This window comes from Podarcis gaigeae (genome assembly GCF_964106915.1).
Source record: "Podarcis gaigeae genome assembly, chromosome: 2".
Taxonomy (NCBI): Eukaryota; Metazoa; Chordata; class Lepidosauria; order Squamata; family Lacertidae; genus Podarcis; species Podarcis gaigeae.
This window is the reverse complement of record NC_139679.1, coordinates 41,121,921-41,138,294: the sequence shown is the minus strand read 5'-3', so window position 1 is coordinate 41,138,294 and position 16,374 is coordinate 41,121,921. Positions and strand designations below refer to the sequence as shown.

The 16,374-nt window shown below is 45.4% G+C and overlaps 1 protein-coding gene across 1 annotated transcript in view; it reads right to left on the bottom strand.

Annotated features, from left to right (window-relative positions):
- LOC310838464 (heparan sulfate glucosamine 3-O-sulfotransferase 3B1-like) overlaps positions 1-16,025 on the bottom strand; it is a 31,211-nt gene extending 15,186 nt beyond the window's left edge. Inside the window, exon 1 of the mRNA XM_083725924.1 lies at positions 15,223-16,025. Coding sequence (XP_083582050.1) covers positions 15,223-15,803 — 581 coding nt within the window. The 5' untranslated portion in view covers positions 15,804-16,025. The remainder of the gene's footprint in view (positions 1-15,222) is intronic.
- Between the last annotated feature and the right edge of the window lie 349 nt (positions 16,026-16,374).

The following is a 16,374-nucleotide window of genomic DNA, read 5'->3' as shown; positions in this document are numbered from 1 at the left end:
TGACATGTTGGGAAAGTGTGAGTGCAACAGTTTGAGACAGGACCATCATTGGGATTCTCTGGAATAAACCAGTTAAGTGAATGGTGCCAATAGCTAGATTCACAGGTTGAAGGTGCAGGATGGGCTCTATATGCAGAGGGGCGAGGGAGGGAAGGCTATGTGGAAGCATCCCAGGGCGCTCTTAAGTGTGTGCCAACAGACTCTAAACAAGGAATGGCCTTCAATACTTGGGATGTGCCAGTACACACAAGCACTCTTTGTATCTTGAATCCAGTGGCTAACGGCTTAGTGTTAGACAAGCTGGCATTTTCATTTAGCCCTCATTTTTCCAGAGGAAAAGGTAGATGAGAGTTGTTTGTGTCTCCTTCCCAATCATACAGTGTACTCCACGGTCTGGGGGGGGGGGGTGAAATATTTGCTGAAGGAAGGAACAGCACTAAGGGAATATTCCATATACTCCCCCATCCAAAAAATAAAAATACAACCCCGCTATGCTAGCCTTGGTAAAACTGCTGGAGAAGATGCAAGGCCACTTGAGGAAAGGATGGAGAACTGTAGCCAGATGTTGTTGGACAATAATCCTCATAATCCCCAGCCACTTGTCATGTTCACTGCAGACAGCATTCATTCTCTGGATGGCTACAGGTTCCCAACTCTTGGCATAAACCATATGAACAAGCCATTTCCAAATTCCTTGAAATTTACAAAGCCAGCAAACAGCCACAATACAAATAGTCAAAAATCATGCAGCTACAAAAAGCATCAATGGAAAGGTCCACACCTCACCTACAAACCAGGAGTAGCCAACACAGTGTGCTCCATATGTTTAGACTAAAATTCCCATCATCCCCAACCACACCACAGCCAATAGTGAGGAAGGGTGGAAGTTGTATTCCACAACAGCTGGAGGGCTTCACATTGGCTACACCCTGCTGCAAACCCAGGGAATACAGGAGACGGTCCTGAGCAACAATGGAAGAACACAAAGAGTTCCCTGCCCCATCAGTTGGCATGACATGACATGACATGACATGACAAAATAAAACAAAACAAAACAAAACAAAACAAAACAAAATAAAACAAAATAAAATAATAATTTATTTATACCCTGCCCATCTGGCTGGGTTTCCCCAGCCACTCTGGGCGGCTTCCAACACAAGATTAAAATACAATAATTCATCCAATATTAAAAACTTCCCTAAACAGGGCTGTCTTCAGATGTCTTCTAAAAGTCCGATAGTTGCTTATTTCTTTCACATCTGATGGGAGGGCATTCCACAGGGTGGGTGCCACTACCAAGAAGGCCCTCTGCCTAGTTCTCTGTAACTTCACTTCTCACAATGAGGGAACTGCCAGAAGTGGAGACACTCTTTCAGGTATACTGGGCCAAGGCCATTTAGGGTTTTAAAGGTCAGCACCAACACTTTGAATTGTGCAAGGAAACGTACTGGGAGCCAATGCAGGTCTTTCAGGACCAGCGTTATGTGGTCTCGGAGGTCACTCACAGTCCCCAGTCTAGCTGCCGCATTCTGGATTAGCCACATCAAGGCATGGAGTGAAATACTAGCCTGCTTTCTCACTTTATCAATGCCTGGTCCTCTTTCTGACTAGTCATCGCCCTCTGGCTCCACACCTCACCCTCCCCAACAAAGATCAGCCAAACACCATCTAGATGATAGTTAAGACATATAAATGGAAAGAGATCAGAATTTCCTCCACCACATCTGTGCCTAACACTTAAGTAAATTAGTATATTAAGAGAAAAGACAAGTGATATGCCAGCTATTCTCCCCATGCCAGCTCCACCCAGCACCAGCACCCAACTTTCCTCCTTCAAGCAGATGCCAGAGATTCAGTCTTCCTGCCTGAAGGATGCACTAACAAGTTCAGCCATTAGCTCAGATCTCCTAACATCTTCACTATAGGGTTGCATCCCAAGCTGTCCATGTGAATGCAGAACAGAACTTTTACTGTCCTCTTCTACCCCTGGAGTCCCCCAAATGGCCCCAAAAGTCCCCTCTACACAGGGGGCAGAACAAGAGGGTGCAAGTGGAAGTCCATTCATATGATACTGGGTTCCACCCAGAAACTACAACTTCTAATAAGGGGACTTCAATATTCCAGGTAACTGTTCTTTCTTCCCTCCCCCCCCCCCAAACCCCAAACCCACATTTCCTGTTTTCATTTGTCAGACCGTGCTGAGACATTCCCAGTCAGATCTACAGAATGTTTAGATGGTGGAAATGGAAGGATTGCAGGTAAAATGGTAAAAGGATTACAACACAAGTCATGAATCAGGGGTGCAACATCCTAAGATACGGAAGTTCCTATAAAGCAAAGTTGGAGCACTGTTTTCTGAGAAGTTTTCTGGGAAACGAGAAGTGATGGGAAGAGAATTTGTTTCGGCTTATGACAGTTTGCAAAATGATGCTTTGTTATGAATGTTTAAATAAGAAATAAACCTTCTTTGGTCCCAGCACTTGTGGTCAGCTGCCCAACGTTGCTTGCATATGCATAAATCAATATAAACAATACATTGCAAGGAACCACAGCTGCAGGGCTTGCTTTTTCTACTGTTGTAATTTGGTGTGTTCACTTCACAAATAATCCAATGAGAGATTTCCTCTTCTCTCAAGAGATAATTGGAGCCAAAAAGCCTGACTTGAGAAAACACATTTCAGCAGAAGACAGAATGTCATCACCAAGAATGAGAAATTAGTAACAAATCCATATTTTACCAACCAGGCTTTTATTGTTTTTTTGCTTACACTCCCAACTGCATTTCCATCCTCCATGCCTCCCCACCACTTTCTCTCACCTCCAAACACCACACTAGATATGCATTTCAAATTTGGGTACTGCAAGGTCCTCCAGATGTTGACTCAAATCCTATGTTGGCAAACAGTCAGTGATGATGGGAGATGCAGTCCAGCAATATCTGGAAGGGCACAGACTTCCTGACCTTGGAGAAGGGTTTTTCCCACGTTGTGATTTTTGCATAGCACACACATACACCATGATTCACAATATATTGCCAGGTCAAGAACTATGAAACAGATCTCACGATATGGATTTCAAACCAGTTTTGGATGGTATATCAATGTATCACCCAGCCGTATTTAGGGGTAAAGCCAGTGATTAATTGTCAGGAATCAAGTCAAACCTTTTGAACAGCTTCCCCACCTCCAAGGCAGCAGTTAAGATGCTAAGTTTGATTTGCTGCTTAAAACAAAAAGCAGCAAGTAATCTCATTCATCTCTGACAGCCACTTATGCAACTAATTTTTTGCTGGTGATTGATATTAATGCAAATTTATATATTCCACTGGATCTTGTTTGAAAGAGCTGCTCTCAGCTGCTCTTTTTGTCCTCAAGCAAATGGGAGAGGTTTCACCCTCCTACGCATTGCCCCAAAACAGAAGTACCTTTTTGCTTTTCTTTTTTCTTTTAGCATTACACACAAGGGTGGCCAAGTGGATGTCAGTGACTGATGCAGCCAAAGCAAGCCTGATCTCTCCAGTCATGGGGCTGCTGGCCTGTTATTGGCTTTCAAATCTGTTTGACAATCCGGAGAACTGGCAAGCAATTTCATGTACATATACATTGCAGTCATCACTTCAGTTGACAAAATGATTTCCCCATTTCTTAATGAGGCAGCATGCAGCACACATTATATATAACGAGCGCTAGTCAAAGAAGCTCATGTTTCTTGGCACAAGGATTTTAAAATATTTTTTAAGGCCAGATACAACACATTAAACCCGGGAAACTGAGCCCAGCATTAAATTGTTTCGAGGGCAGCAGAACTCGGTGCTGAGAGTGCAAACATCACACAACAGAGCAACAGAGCTCCTCAATCATTTCAGACACCACACAGTGACAACAGGTAGCAGCCTTGGTTGCTTTCCAACCCTGTAATTAGGCTACAGGAATATATGGGACCTGGAATTTGTTGTGCTTTGAGGCCATATGGTTTGCTACCCAGCAGAGCTCTGGCCTATTTATTATCCCTTTGACTCACTGATCACCAGTCCTCCACAACAACAAAAGAGCACGGATGTTGGTTATCTTTCAGCACTAACTATTGGAAGCTGCAAAGCAGAATGTCCAGGCGCTAAATCCAGTAGAGGAGATTTAAGTTTCTCATTTTAGCCTTCCATCTAAAAGGGCAAGCTGGACATTTTACACAGTTGCTGAACTGAATGATGTGCAGGCCTTGATGGCATTCTTGGATACAGCCAGCATTTTCAGCACAGGTGGCCTCTCATGCTCACAGAAATGTATGTGTGTATGAACACAGTAATCCCCAAGATGTAGATGAATGCAGCCATTTTGACGGAGGAGAGGTCTTTGTTAGCAGCACACATACCCAGTCACTTCTTGTAAGTGTACAATCTCTCAAAATAAAGAGCATCTAGGAACAGCCTGAGACCTTTTGGCACCTGAAGAGAACAACAAAATGGTGCCTCCCTCCCCACCAAGGAAGAAGGGATGAGTTAAGATCTACATCAGATGCAAGAGGGGGTGGGAATAAGACTCTACATTGTGTTCTGCTGCCCCTGTGGATCCTGCCACCTGAGGTGGTCACCTCACTTTGCCTCATGGGTGGACTGGCCCAGAGTACGATAGACTACACAAACACATAGGCTTGCTTCACAAGCCATCAGAACTGGCCTGTTAAGGTCTTGAAAGTGCCACACAACTGGTTCTAAAATCTGAGGTGAAGGGAATTAGGATGGCACTTGTACACATAAATACACACCTTCATTATTTGAGCATGTTATTCAGAAATGGCACATAATACAGACATCCAGATTTGACAAATGCAGCAGCTGAGACGGACACAACGAAAAAGTTATTTAGCTTCTGCTCATGACTGAATAGGCCAAATAGGAATGCCCATTTTCCGCTCTTAATAACAAGTCTGCTAAAGAGCAAGAGTTGGGAAACATGGGTCTCTAATAAAGAGCTACTATCCCTGAACCACCAAGAGAAAAGCCTACGCAGAAAGTTTTCATCATCACTTTTTTTACGCTACTCAGCAACGTTCCATTTCACTGACGGCCCCAGAGTCTCACCACAACTCAGAGCCATGGGTGGACTCACCAGCCAAATATGTCCGCTCCGGCGCATGCTCAACTTCGGGGGTGGGGGGTTGGGGTGGGAAGAATCAACTCCTCAACAGGTGAGGCTGTGAAACATGATCAGGGAAGACAAAGCAGTTCCCGTCAGCGCCGTGCTGGGAAGAACGCATCATTTGCGCCGCACTGGGAGACATGCTTGAAACAGTAGTGCACTGAAATCTCAGCAACACGAAATAATCTTTGCCATCTGTCTGAACAACTCAACGCTCCTGTTGCAATCTGAAGGAAGGCTCCCAGAGAAACACAAGGGCCTTGCTGATGGATCACAAGAGCCCGTCCCTCCTTTGGGGGCCATTTTCCTCATAACTTCATGCTGCGACTAAGACATTGTGATTTGGGGCCTGCTGGAATCAAACTGGAAGGCATTATGTGCCTTGGAGAGTGGATGAAAAAGAGTAGGGAGACCCCCATCTTGAATTGTGCTAGGCTCTTGTCTCCAAAGAGCTTCATTCATTCAAGAGGCTGTAAGTATATTCTGAAGTAGAAGTGAAGAGCCCCTGAAGCTGATGCAGCATGAAATCAGATACAAAACTTTGCTCTACAGTTTGTTTCAGGGAACAGAGTTGGACAAAGTTCAGAATGTTAAAGCAGTGTCTACGATTCCACTCAATCATTTTTCAAAAATGAAGAAGGCCAGCTTTTCAGTTCAAGTATTATTATTATTATTTTGGATGGGGAGCTGTTATAAGAAATCCATTTATTATTATTATTATTATTATTATTATTATTATTATTATTATTATTATGCCTTTCCTCCCAAAGGAGCCCAGGGTGGCAAACAAACCCTCAATTCTTTTACAAAGCATTCTTATACCAAGTTCCCTCTGGGGTTTTATTCCCAGTCCAAGGGCTTAACAAACATGTACATCAATTGCTTATAGGTCCCAATGTTATCTAAGCACCAATCCCAGAAGCAGCCCCGGAGTTCATGTTGCCAGATTTCAAGGGAGTAATTGATAGGTTTTTCCCCCGATGTGACATGTCAGCATCCTACCAGTCTGACACCATATTAATCTCCAGCCCAATACACTGAGAACAGGGGTGCTACCACTACCAGCCTTCCCAAATCAAGGAACAGACAATGCGTACAAATACAACTCTGCAAGCATGTATCAGTCCACAGACTCAGCTTACTAGACCAAGGTTTAAAGTAGGAAAGGATAATACATTCAGAATTCTCAAGTTACCATTGCCACCAGAAATGTGAAAACAGAAGGTTTCCTATGGAATTAATTGCGGTGGAGAAGAAAACACAGGTCTACAACTAATGCTGTGAAGACACTATAACTTGAAAACACATTAACAGTACATTTCTCTTAAAAAAAAAATTCTGGGAATTGTAGTTTGTTAAGGGTTGCTGTGAATTGTAACTCTGTGGTAGATAAACTACAGCACCCATAATTCTTTGAGGGAAAGAATGTGCTTCAAAGGTATAGTGTGTATAAAACCCAAGTCTCTGGGCCCTCCTTCTATTTGTCTAAGATGCACAAGCAACCTTCATTTGGACGCAGGGGAGGAGGGGCAGTTCTCCCCACCCCAAAAGAATGCTTGCCTCCTACTAAAGAATCTCAGTATTGGAGGGTGGGACTAGCTTAGGACACCAGGAGATTTTTAAGTCATAAGGGTCACAACTTCAGCAAAGCATCCAACACAGAGAACAATGAGCTCTTTTCCATTCTCTCCCACATATTTGCTAATCAACCTGGGAGCCATATGGAAAATCTAACAAGCACGATAGGAAGGCAGACAGGATCAATTCCCGTTACTGAAAAATGGCATCCAACATTTGACCAAAGACTACTGGGATACTTTATCTTATCATATGTTCTTGTTTTAGCATTTGACTAAAATTTGGCAGTTCTCAGAAGTCAATGTCTAGGTGTTGTTGTTTTTATTCATTAGGAATCAAGCATCAGCATTCTAGCCACTGCTTCCACAGCCAGACATTTCTATCTAAGTAGAAAGAATTTCCAATTTCTAAGCAAATAAGGAGAGGCCCAAGGCCCCAAAACCAGAAACCACGCAGCTGCACATAAGGACACACACAGACAACCTTCCCTCAAAATTTACACCATTTGGTACAAAAATTCTTGACATTATGTAATTTGCTATACTCTTAAATGGCCAAACAGCATTGCACATTAACTCTTTTCACAGTGTAAAAACTTGCGCTCACAAGTTTGGTAAGAGCTTGGTAGACTGTGTGTGTGTACATTTCAGCAAGTTACCCACATCTCCAATTTTCACAACTGCTGCCACCCCCCAAAAATTATATTATATTAGGGTAACATAGCGACGGGAAAGTTAGGTTGAAAGCATTGTTCAAATACCAGGAAAGTTATTCTGAAGGTTTTAAGAAGCCTTCGATTGCATAAAGAAAGTGATTGCATCCTTCAAGCTTGGCTGCAAAAAGGGCCATTTTCTCCCACTTTGCTTTTGTCCACAAGGATTCCAGAGTCAGTGCCGAAGAGAGAGCAAAAACCCAGGAACTCTAGTGCTTGTAACTATATAGCATTAATAGCTGGATCCAGTTTCCTTTCCTTTCCTGCCGAAACATTACTGTTTGAAGCCACTAAACAGAAATAGTACGTTCCAAAGACCTTCAGCTACCAGGCTGCTGTTTTTTTTGGAGTTGTGCAACAGAAGCAGAAATATTTTCAAAAAGAAACCTGCACTAGAATCATTGCCTGAAGTGTGAAGTTTAGCAATCTCTTCCCATTACAAACAACTGAGCAGAGAGAGATCGGGGTGGCATAAGATTTTAAGATCGAAAACAAAATTATTCTAGTTTAGCAATCGTGTACATATTACAAATGCAAAATAAATGTAGGGGGGTGTTTTACCATTTAACTGATTCAGACTAAAGTTGTGCACAAGTCAGAATACAAAAATGCATTCGGGTCTGAAATTTCTTGCTTGGAAACACATGTGCACTTATCTGGGGTAGGTATAAATGAGCATAGCAGGGCTCACCTTTGAGCATCCATGCAATCCTAAACACACTTAGTAGAGTAGCACCACAATCCACACAGGTCAAGATCAGTAGGGCTTAATCCCAGGTAAGCACATTTAGAACTGCAACTTCAGTTTAATTAACTCCGTTGTGCTTAGGCTTGCACAACTTCATGACAACATTCGTCAGAATACCACAGGATGTTCTTCAGAGGTCCCACTATGCTCCATGTTCTGAAATAAGCCAAATCCAAAATAGATACCTCATAGTCTTAAGATTATTATAATCACCATGATCTTTGCTTGGAGCCCCATATCTGTAACTGCATAATTACTAGCTTCACAGAAGTAGTTTTTTCCAGGAGGAAAACTGCTTGCATGTCTGCTGAATTGGCCTTAGACTAATAGATACATTAATTAAAACAAGAGGCATTTTATTCTGGTGAATCATTTAAGCGTAAGTAGTGTGGTTCTGCTAGTGCAGGCAATCCCATCCCTAAAGCAAAGTGTTCTCTTAAATATTGACTTATTCCACTTACTGGATCTGGGAATCTCATTTGCAATTAGCTGCGTACCCATTCTTTACATGGGAAGGATTAATCAACCATTTTACAGTCTAATTTAGGTCGCTAATTTAATACAGAACTCAAGATGCTTTAACATAATTTCGCTAATAAAACCATGACAGCCAGTTCTTTAGCCAGCCACACATAGTTCTTTTTAAAATGCTATGGATGCTATTGAGGATCAAACTTTTCCAAAAATAGCTAAAGAGATGCTGCAGATATTGAACACTTTCTCTTCTCAGTTTTACCCTGTTTAGCTGTTGCTAACTCAAGAGCCATATATAGAGTTGCTTGCTGCCTTTGCCTAAGCAAAGTTAGAGATAATGCTGCTGTTTAGATCTCAGGAGCATTTCCATTTGAGATTACTGTTAACATTTTAACTCAGAAATTAAGGTGTGATTCTGTACACACTTATCCAGGAATAAATACCTCTGAATGCAACAAGGCTTACTTCTGAGCAGAGGCTGCACTATCCGAGGCTGAAAATGTTTTAGGTGTGTTATAGTCTCCCCCCAATTCAGTTTTGATACTGCACATATGGAAGCTTGCTTGCTTTAAAACACACAACCTTTTCTCAATAGTTCAAGGTGGCTAACCTTGAAGTTAATCATAGATAACATTGAAAGCTTTGCGGTCAATATGAACAGAAAATCCCAAGGAGTCATTTCCTCCACTTCCCTTTAAGAGCCAACTGTTCTAGGCTAGGGTCTAAAAAAAATAGTTGACTAATTTAGGGGTGCTTAACTAATCAGATACACACAACTCCTACAATGCCTTGTTAATTTTCACCAGAAGCAGGGTCTTCCATAAGAATTTTTAAAAATAGTTTAAAAAAAAAAATCTCCAAAATCCACAGCAATACCTTTAAGTAGGACCAACCAAAGTATCACAAAATTTTCACTTGGAAATGAGTTTGAATGATGACAGAAAATGTGATAAAATGAATTTAAAAAAATTAAAAGCCTGTCATGGCAGTAACCAACCATCCTCATCAAAAATTGTAGATTTCAAATAGTCCAAGTGGCAGATCTCCTGCTGAAACATATCGCACAAGAGATGAATTTGCTGACGATGAACACTTGCATCTCCCTTCAGAGGCGAGCCTTTTGATAAAAAATAATATCCTAAACTAGTCCCTAATCCTGGTCACACTTGTGCATAAATGGCTTCCTCGTGATGAGTTAGCTGCAAAAAATTCATAGCCTTTGCAGAATTTGAAAAAAGACTTCTCATTTACTTCAATGGCTATATTACTGCAGTTTTCTCTTCCCCATAAAATCAAGTAAGTTGAATTATGATTTGTGGCTATTGTCTCAGTAATAATGTAATTGTGCCATAACCCAAAACTTGAGCGAATTCAGCTATCAGAGCAGAGATAGGGTGGAGAGGTCCCATAAAAATGTAGCCTATAGACTTACAATGGTCTGGTGTCAATCTAGTAAAGAGGAAAAATAGAAGCCATTAAAAGCCAAAATAAAATTCAGTAGTATACAAAGATCTTTAGGAAAAGTCAGTATGGTTCTACTAACATGCTGTCACATTACATATCGCCAACTCTGAAGTTGCTTTGGCAACGTGGAGAAAGATAGCGTTCAAAATCGTACATCAGTTCAAGCACTTGGCAGTGGAGTTTTTACAAAGTTGAAGTCCTAGATACTTTACTTTTAGGAAAGATTTCCAGTTAATTGAAATGGGGCTTACTTTTCTTTTCTTTTTTGAAAGGGAGGTGCCTACTTTTGAAAAGGCACACATAGTAGCTTAGTTTCTGTTAATATTTGGTTGCTGAAGGGAATGGACATGGTTCTGTTTAAGAAAGCATTGTTTACAACAGTAAGTTATACTCTAAACACCCTTTCTTGGAGGGGGGTGCTGCTGAGTGAAATTAAAACCTACATTTAATTGATTGCAACTGTTAAAGTATTTTAAAGCAGAAATCATTAATCTGCCACTCAGGCTCTTGCCTCCGTTATAGATCCCTCCCAAATCTATTCTTGTTTACGTATCATGGCTTCCACTCACAAGTCACAGTCCCCAGCTGAACTACCATAAGACAATTTAGTCTTATTAAAACAGGACTAACACCCCAATCCAAGAGCTTGTTAAAATCATATAGGAGACTAAGATGGTTTAGTTTCAATAATAATCAAATTGAAGTAACTCAGCTGAAAAATGGTTTGCCGTTGCTGCACGGGCAGTTTGTGTCACGTGACAACTTCACAGCAGCTTGAATTGTTTGTGAGAGAACCAAGCTATTTCTCAGAGTTTTCGTAGACAGTGATTTAACAAAACAAAGCCCACTATTAAAGCAGCATGTTGTGCGCTGCAGCTGAAATCAAGCTGCCCTTAATAATTCAGCTTCAACTCAAAGCAGTGCTAAGCTGGAGTCTTTTTTATTTTCCAAAAAAAGGGGGGAAAATGTTCCTTGGAAAATGTACACCTCAGTTCAAAAGAACAAGTTTGTGTATATTGGTTTAGCTTAAGAAACTATCATTTGCCTAACTAGACATTGATTTTTCTCTTGCACAGAAGTCCTTCCTTTAAATAGCAGCAGATTGACTATTTGGCAAAGTGGGGGGGGGGGCGGGTAGAAGGGCTCAGTTGGGCCTTAATTAGGAAAACTGTTACATCCCTGTTACATAAAAGCCACCAGCCAGATCAGCACCTGTAACTATTGCCGTTTCGACATGTCATCTCCTTTAAGGCAACATTGTTCCAGCTGACATAAAAGTGGCTTCAACTAAGCTTGGATACTATATGCAAGGCTGCCAGTCTTAAAAAGAGATGCTGCTACATATAGTGCTATTTTTATGCCTGTCTACTCAGGAGGAATCCTCAACAAATCCAAAGTGACTTACTCCCAAGTAACTGTGCATACATTGAGCCAGTCTCAAGGAGAAAGTTGACCAGAAAGAGAGAGAGGAAATAAAAGGAGTAAAACTGCAGGATTGTGCTGAATATGCCAAGCAGGTAGAATCTCATGCTCCATGGCTTGTGTGGCTGGAGGGAGGAAGAGAGGAAAGCTCATAAACCCAGTGCTAAACCTATTTCAGTTTCCTCAAGGATGCTGGAATATTATTCTAGGCAATTAAGGTGGTCATATGTTTGGTTCCCATTCTTTCAACTAGCATCTTTCCAAGGCCTGCAACAATTGGACATCCAGCTAATCTGCATAATTCATATTTGCATAACCTGCAAACATTTCCGATCAAGTCACTGGCACTCCAGACTCTCTGCACTTATCCAGCAAGGCCCAGCTTTTTAAAAGCCATCCTGAAAATAAGACTGGCACCGAGAAAAGTGCGGACATACACATTTGATCAAAAGGTGGTTGCATCAGCCAAAATCATGCCAAATGCCAAATAAAAATCCTGTGAAGTTGGGGTTCAATGGGAGGTAATCATTACTTTAGTTACTTTAATACAGCTGTGAATGACAAATAGCACAGACCATCTTCCCAGCCACCTTACATGTTAATGCTTTTGAGTTTCATCGTTTAAGAAAACTGCACTTCAAATGCACACCTTTAAGCATGTGGGTTTCCAGTGATTAAGTTTTCCCCTCCCAAAAAAATAGTTAAACCACTTAGGCAAAGTTGAGGAAGAGTTTTAAATGCAGGCTCCCATTCCATCCACCCAACCCGCAACTTCTAAGCTAGTTGAAAATTCCCCCCTAGTTTGGCCTTTAGCAACACTTAATGGTTTTCGTCTTCCTGACAGCTCTGCTCATTAGCTACAAGCAGTAGTTTGGGGAGGATCTTTTAGAAAACCTTGAAGGCCGTCACCCTGGATAACAGAGATCCGGCTCTTCACAGCCTCGGCTAACAAAATTAGCACTAGCCTCCCTAATCAAAGGCTGTGGTGCTGGGCTGTGGGAGTGACAAAGGAGAGCTGGGGAGGAAGGAGCCGGGAAGACTGGGCCAAGCACAGCCTGCCTACCAAACAACGGACTTGATCCTCCTGCCAGAGCAGAAGGCAGGAAGCCCTTGCTTTGCACTCTTGCTTACTTGGCCCACAATTCCTCCAAGAAGCATTTGTGTGACCCTAAATGAGCAAAAGAGCTTGGCGTCTCGAAATACGTTTATATTGTGTCTTTCTGTTTTACTTTAAAAACAAATACATCTCAAATTTCCTTTACTGAAAGCAACAACTACATCTATTGATTGGTATATGTTAAATCGTTGCCACTGTTCTGGCTCTTCCTTAATCAAACCCTTTTTCCCTGTGAGATGTTTTAAATTGTGTCCTATCCTATTTAAAACAGAATGTTCTAAAAACACACACACTCACAAACAGCAACTCGGCCATGTGCTTAGCATAGCACAGGTTTGGATTTTGGATTTGTAATTTTCCCATCTCCCTGCACAGATTCACTCAAAGTTCTGCAAGCTGGTTTTTTTGGGGGGGGTGGAAGTGGAAGTCACCTGACTGAGTGCAGGGCTTGGAATGTAAAATCAAAACCATTTTTATTTATAACAGACAAGGCTCTCCCTCCAAGTTATCACCACCCTATAAATCAATGGACACCTCGACTGTACAAGGATTCATTTCCATGCCCTGACACATGTTGCACAGACGACGACCGCATCCCATTACAGATGCATCTGAGGCTTCTCTTCGCAGGTCTGCAGTCAGTCCCCATGAAGCGCAGAAGGTCAGCGGACAGATCCGTTTAAAAGCTGCAGGGTGTTGTTTTTTTAATCGCACCATCTCCCCCTCTCCCATGCATCTGAAGGAGAGGAGAGATTCACCTGCCGCTGGCTTGATAACTGGTGTCTACAGCACTTTCCCCCATAAGGTAGCGAAGGATTTCTGCCCCCCCCCCCCGCAAATAAAATTCTCTCCTTTAGCAGGAGGACGGAGAGATCAAGCTCGCAAGTCAAACCACACAGGCTGATCTTAAGAAAATCCGTTGCCTAAGATCTTTCGTTCCACTCTCTGCTCTCGTTTTGAACTCTGGATTATTATTTTTCTTGCATGCCCTCAGTAGGACATTTTTGTTTAAAACTTTTTTTCCCTCTCTAAAGCGTCATTTCAAAGAGAGAAGTCCATCGGCCAAGGACCGAGAAATGTGAAGCGCGCAAGGAGCTGCCGTTGCAAATGACAAGGAAGAGGGCGCGCAGGAGACCGAGTGAAGCCGCCGCTGTCTAGATTGGGAAGGGCAACTCTCCCAGTCCTGTAGAATTTAAACTAGGCGGGATCGGGTGGGTATGACCGCTACTACGAGGCCTTAAAATCATCCTCGCACCCCCAGAGGACGCGTGAAACTGCCCAAAGAACTCCAACCCATTCCAGATCTATTTGTCGTTTTAAATCCCAGTTTCCTTAAAAAGCACCCCACGGAGACGCGTTTGCTCCACAAAGCAGGTCTAGGAAAGTTATGGAAGCTTAACTTTCATTAGCGTTTGCCGAGATTCAGTCGACACAGCAGATCGCCGGGTTCCCGTGTCAAAATATTAAGAATCCCGAGCGGGCTGGCGGAGCAGGAGCTGCAGTGCTCCCTTTCGCCCAACAGAGCTCACTACCTCTCCGCGCACGGCCGGTGCCTCCTTGCGCTGCCTTCAAACTCGCTCGTCGGCGCGCTGCTCAGATACACACGGACCTCACTGCCGTCTGAATGGGGCTGCGGGCTTTTTAGAGAGAGAGGGAGTGGGGTAGATCTAGAGCGAGTTCGGCTACGGAGCTTGAAACCGATTTGGAAGCGGGGGGGGGGGGAGTTTCCCTTCCTGGCCCTCGGATCAGCCTCACACCCGCTACCCTCCCAATACGCGCGCACACAAACAGCCCCCAATGGAACAATAACTGCAGGGCAACCGAGTCTCACCCCGTCCATCATGAGGGTCACGGACACTTGATGCCTGATACACTGGAGGCCGCGCGGGGAGACCTTCGAGAGGCCACCGGAGCCTCGAAACAACACGGCTTGGAGAGGACCCTCGACACGGCGTGTGGGCAAGCCCACTTACAGGCTCCAAATGCGGCTCCGCCGCGAGGGCCAGTGGCCTCCCTTGCTTACTTCCCACCTTGACCCACGCCGGTTAATTCCCGCTTCCATCCACATCCACAGTCCCGTACACATTTTACACGCATCCCTCTTTCTGGGAAGGGAAAGCGGGGAGAAGGGGGAACCCTCGAACAAGTCTAAACCCGTTACTTGGGAGTCGAGGCTACTCAAACTCAAACTAAGAGCTTCAGAGGTGGCTTTCACCGCGCGTACTGTTGGTACAATGGAAAAGCAGGACGATTCGGCCCGGGTCTCTCTCTTACCTTACCCGCTTAACTCCTACCCATCAACACCCAGTAAAAGCCCTGTGTGTTTTGGGGGTGAAGTAACCAGTAAACTGCTAGAGAGTTAAGCGGGTCGCATTCTCCCTAGGAGTGGGACAGAGGGAAATCTCCCACTTTGGGTCGATGGAGACACGTGGACGGGTTGCCGTCCATTCACACCCTGGTGGGGTCTCCCGTGGGCTACGCCTTCTGACCGGCTTCTAACGGCTCGCCCCCGACGAAGGGGGCGCCAGGCTACGCTAAAGGTCCGGGACGCTCTCCCCAAGGCTGGGCGTACCTGTACCAGGTGAGTCCCCGCTCGTAGTTGCGGTCGAAGAAGTGGGGCTCGGCGCCCACGGCCCTCACGTCGGGGTGCACCCGCAGGAACTCGAGCAGCGCCCTAGTGCCACCCTTCTTCACGCCGATGATCACCGCCTGGGGCAGCCGCTTGGTGCCGGAGCCGTTGAGGAAGCTGGAGATGGGGCTGAGAGGAGAATCCGCGGCAGCGCCGCCGTTGCCATTGTTATTCCCCCCGTCGTCGTCCTCGTCGTCGTCCTCGTCGTTGTTCTCCTGCTCGGGGCTCAGCTGGCCCTTAGAGCCCGGCGCCCGCAGCAGCAGCAGCTTGGAGAGCGCCGCGGGGTTGTGCGCCCGCCGTGCAGGAGGCGCCGAGCCGCGCAGCAGCAGGAGACCCGGCGCGGCGGAGGCGCACGCCCCGGCGGCGCACGAATAGAGCACGCAGAGCCATAAGGCGAGCATGGCGAAGAGCAGCAGCGCGAGCAGCCTCCTCCGCCCCGGCGGGGGAAGCAGCGGCGGCGAGGCAGGGGCGCCGGGGGCATCGGGGGGCAGGCGGGCGCCGCCGCTCAGGCGCAGCTGGCCCATAGGCTGCAGCCCGCGGGAGGCAACCCCGGCACCATGGCTCGCGGGGCCCGGACGGCGAGGCGAGCGCAGGAGGCGGCGGCGGGGGGGGGGAGGGAGGCGAGGCGGCAGCAGCAGCGCTCGCTCGCTACCCGTCTAGTCCCGCTCGCGGTTGCAGCGAGTGGCGAGCGCAGCAGCGCTCCTTGGCCGGCCAGGCTGGAGCGCGGGAGGGCGGAGAGCAGGCGCGCCTGACTGGCACCCCTCGGAGCCTATAAGAGCCGCTCGCCGCATGGTAATTAGCCCCCTTTGGTGGAGCAAAGGCAGCCAATGGCTAACCGCGCCGCCCCCGTGGGCGGGGAGCGGGGAAACTGCGGGAGGCGATTAGCCATTCTTATTGGCTAATGAGCCGTTAAAGAGCCCGCGGCAGAGGAAAGCGGAGAGGGGGCCGGCGAGGCTGGCGAGCTGCTTCCGAGGCGGCTTCGTAGCAGACCAGACCAGACCAGACCGCCCCGTCGGGCAAGCCGTGGTTTCCACGCGCCCGCCCCGTCCCTGCTGCAGAGATGCGCTTACGGTGAAGAAGCAGCCAACGTGGCCT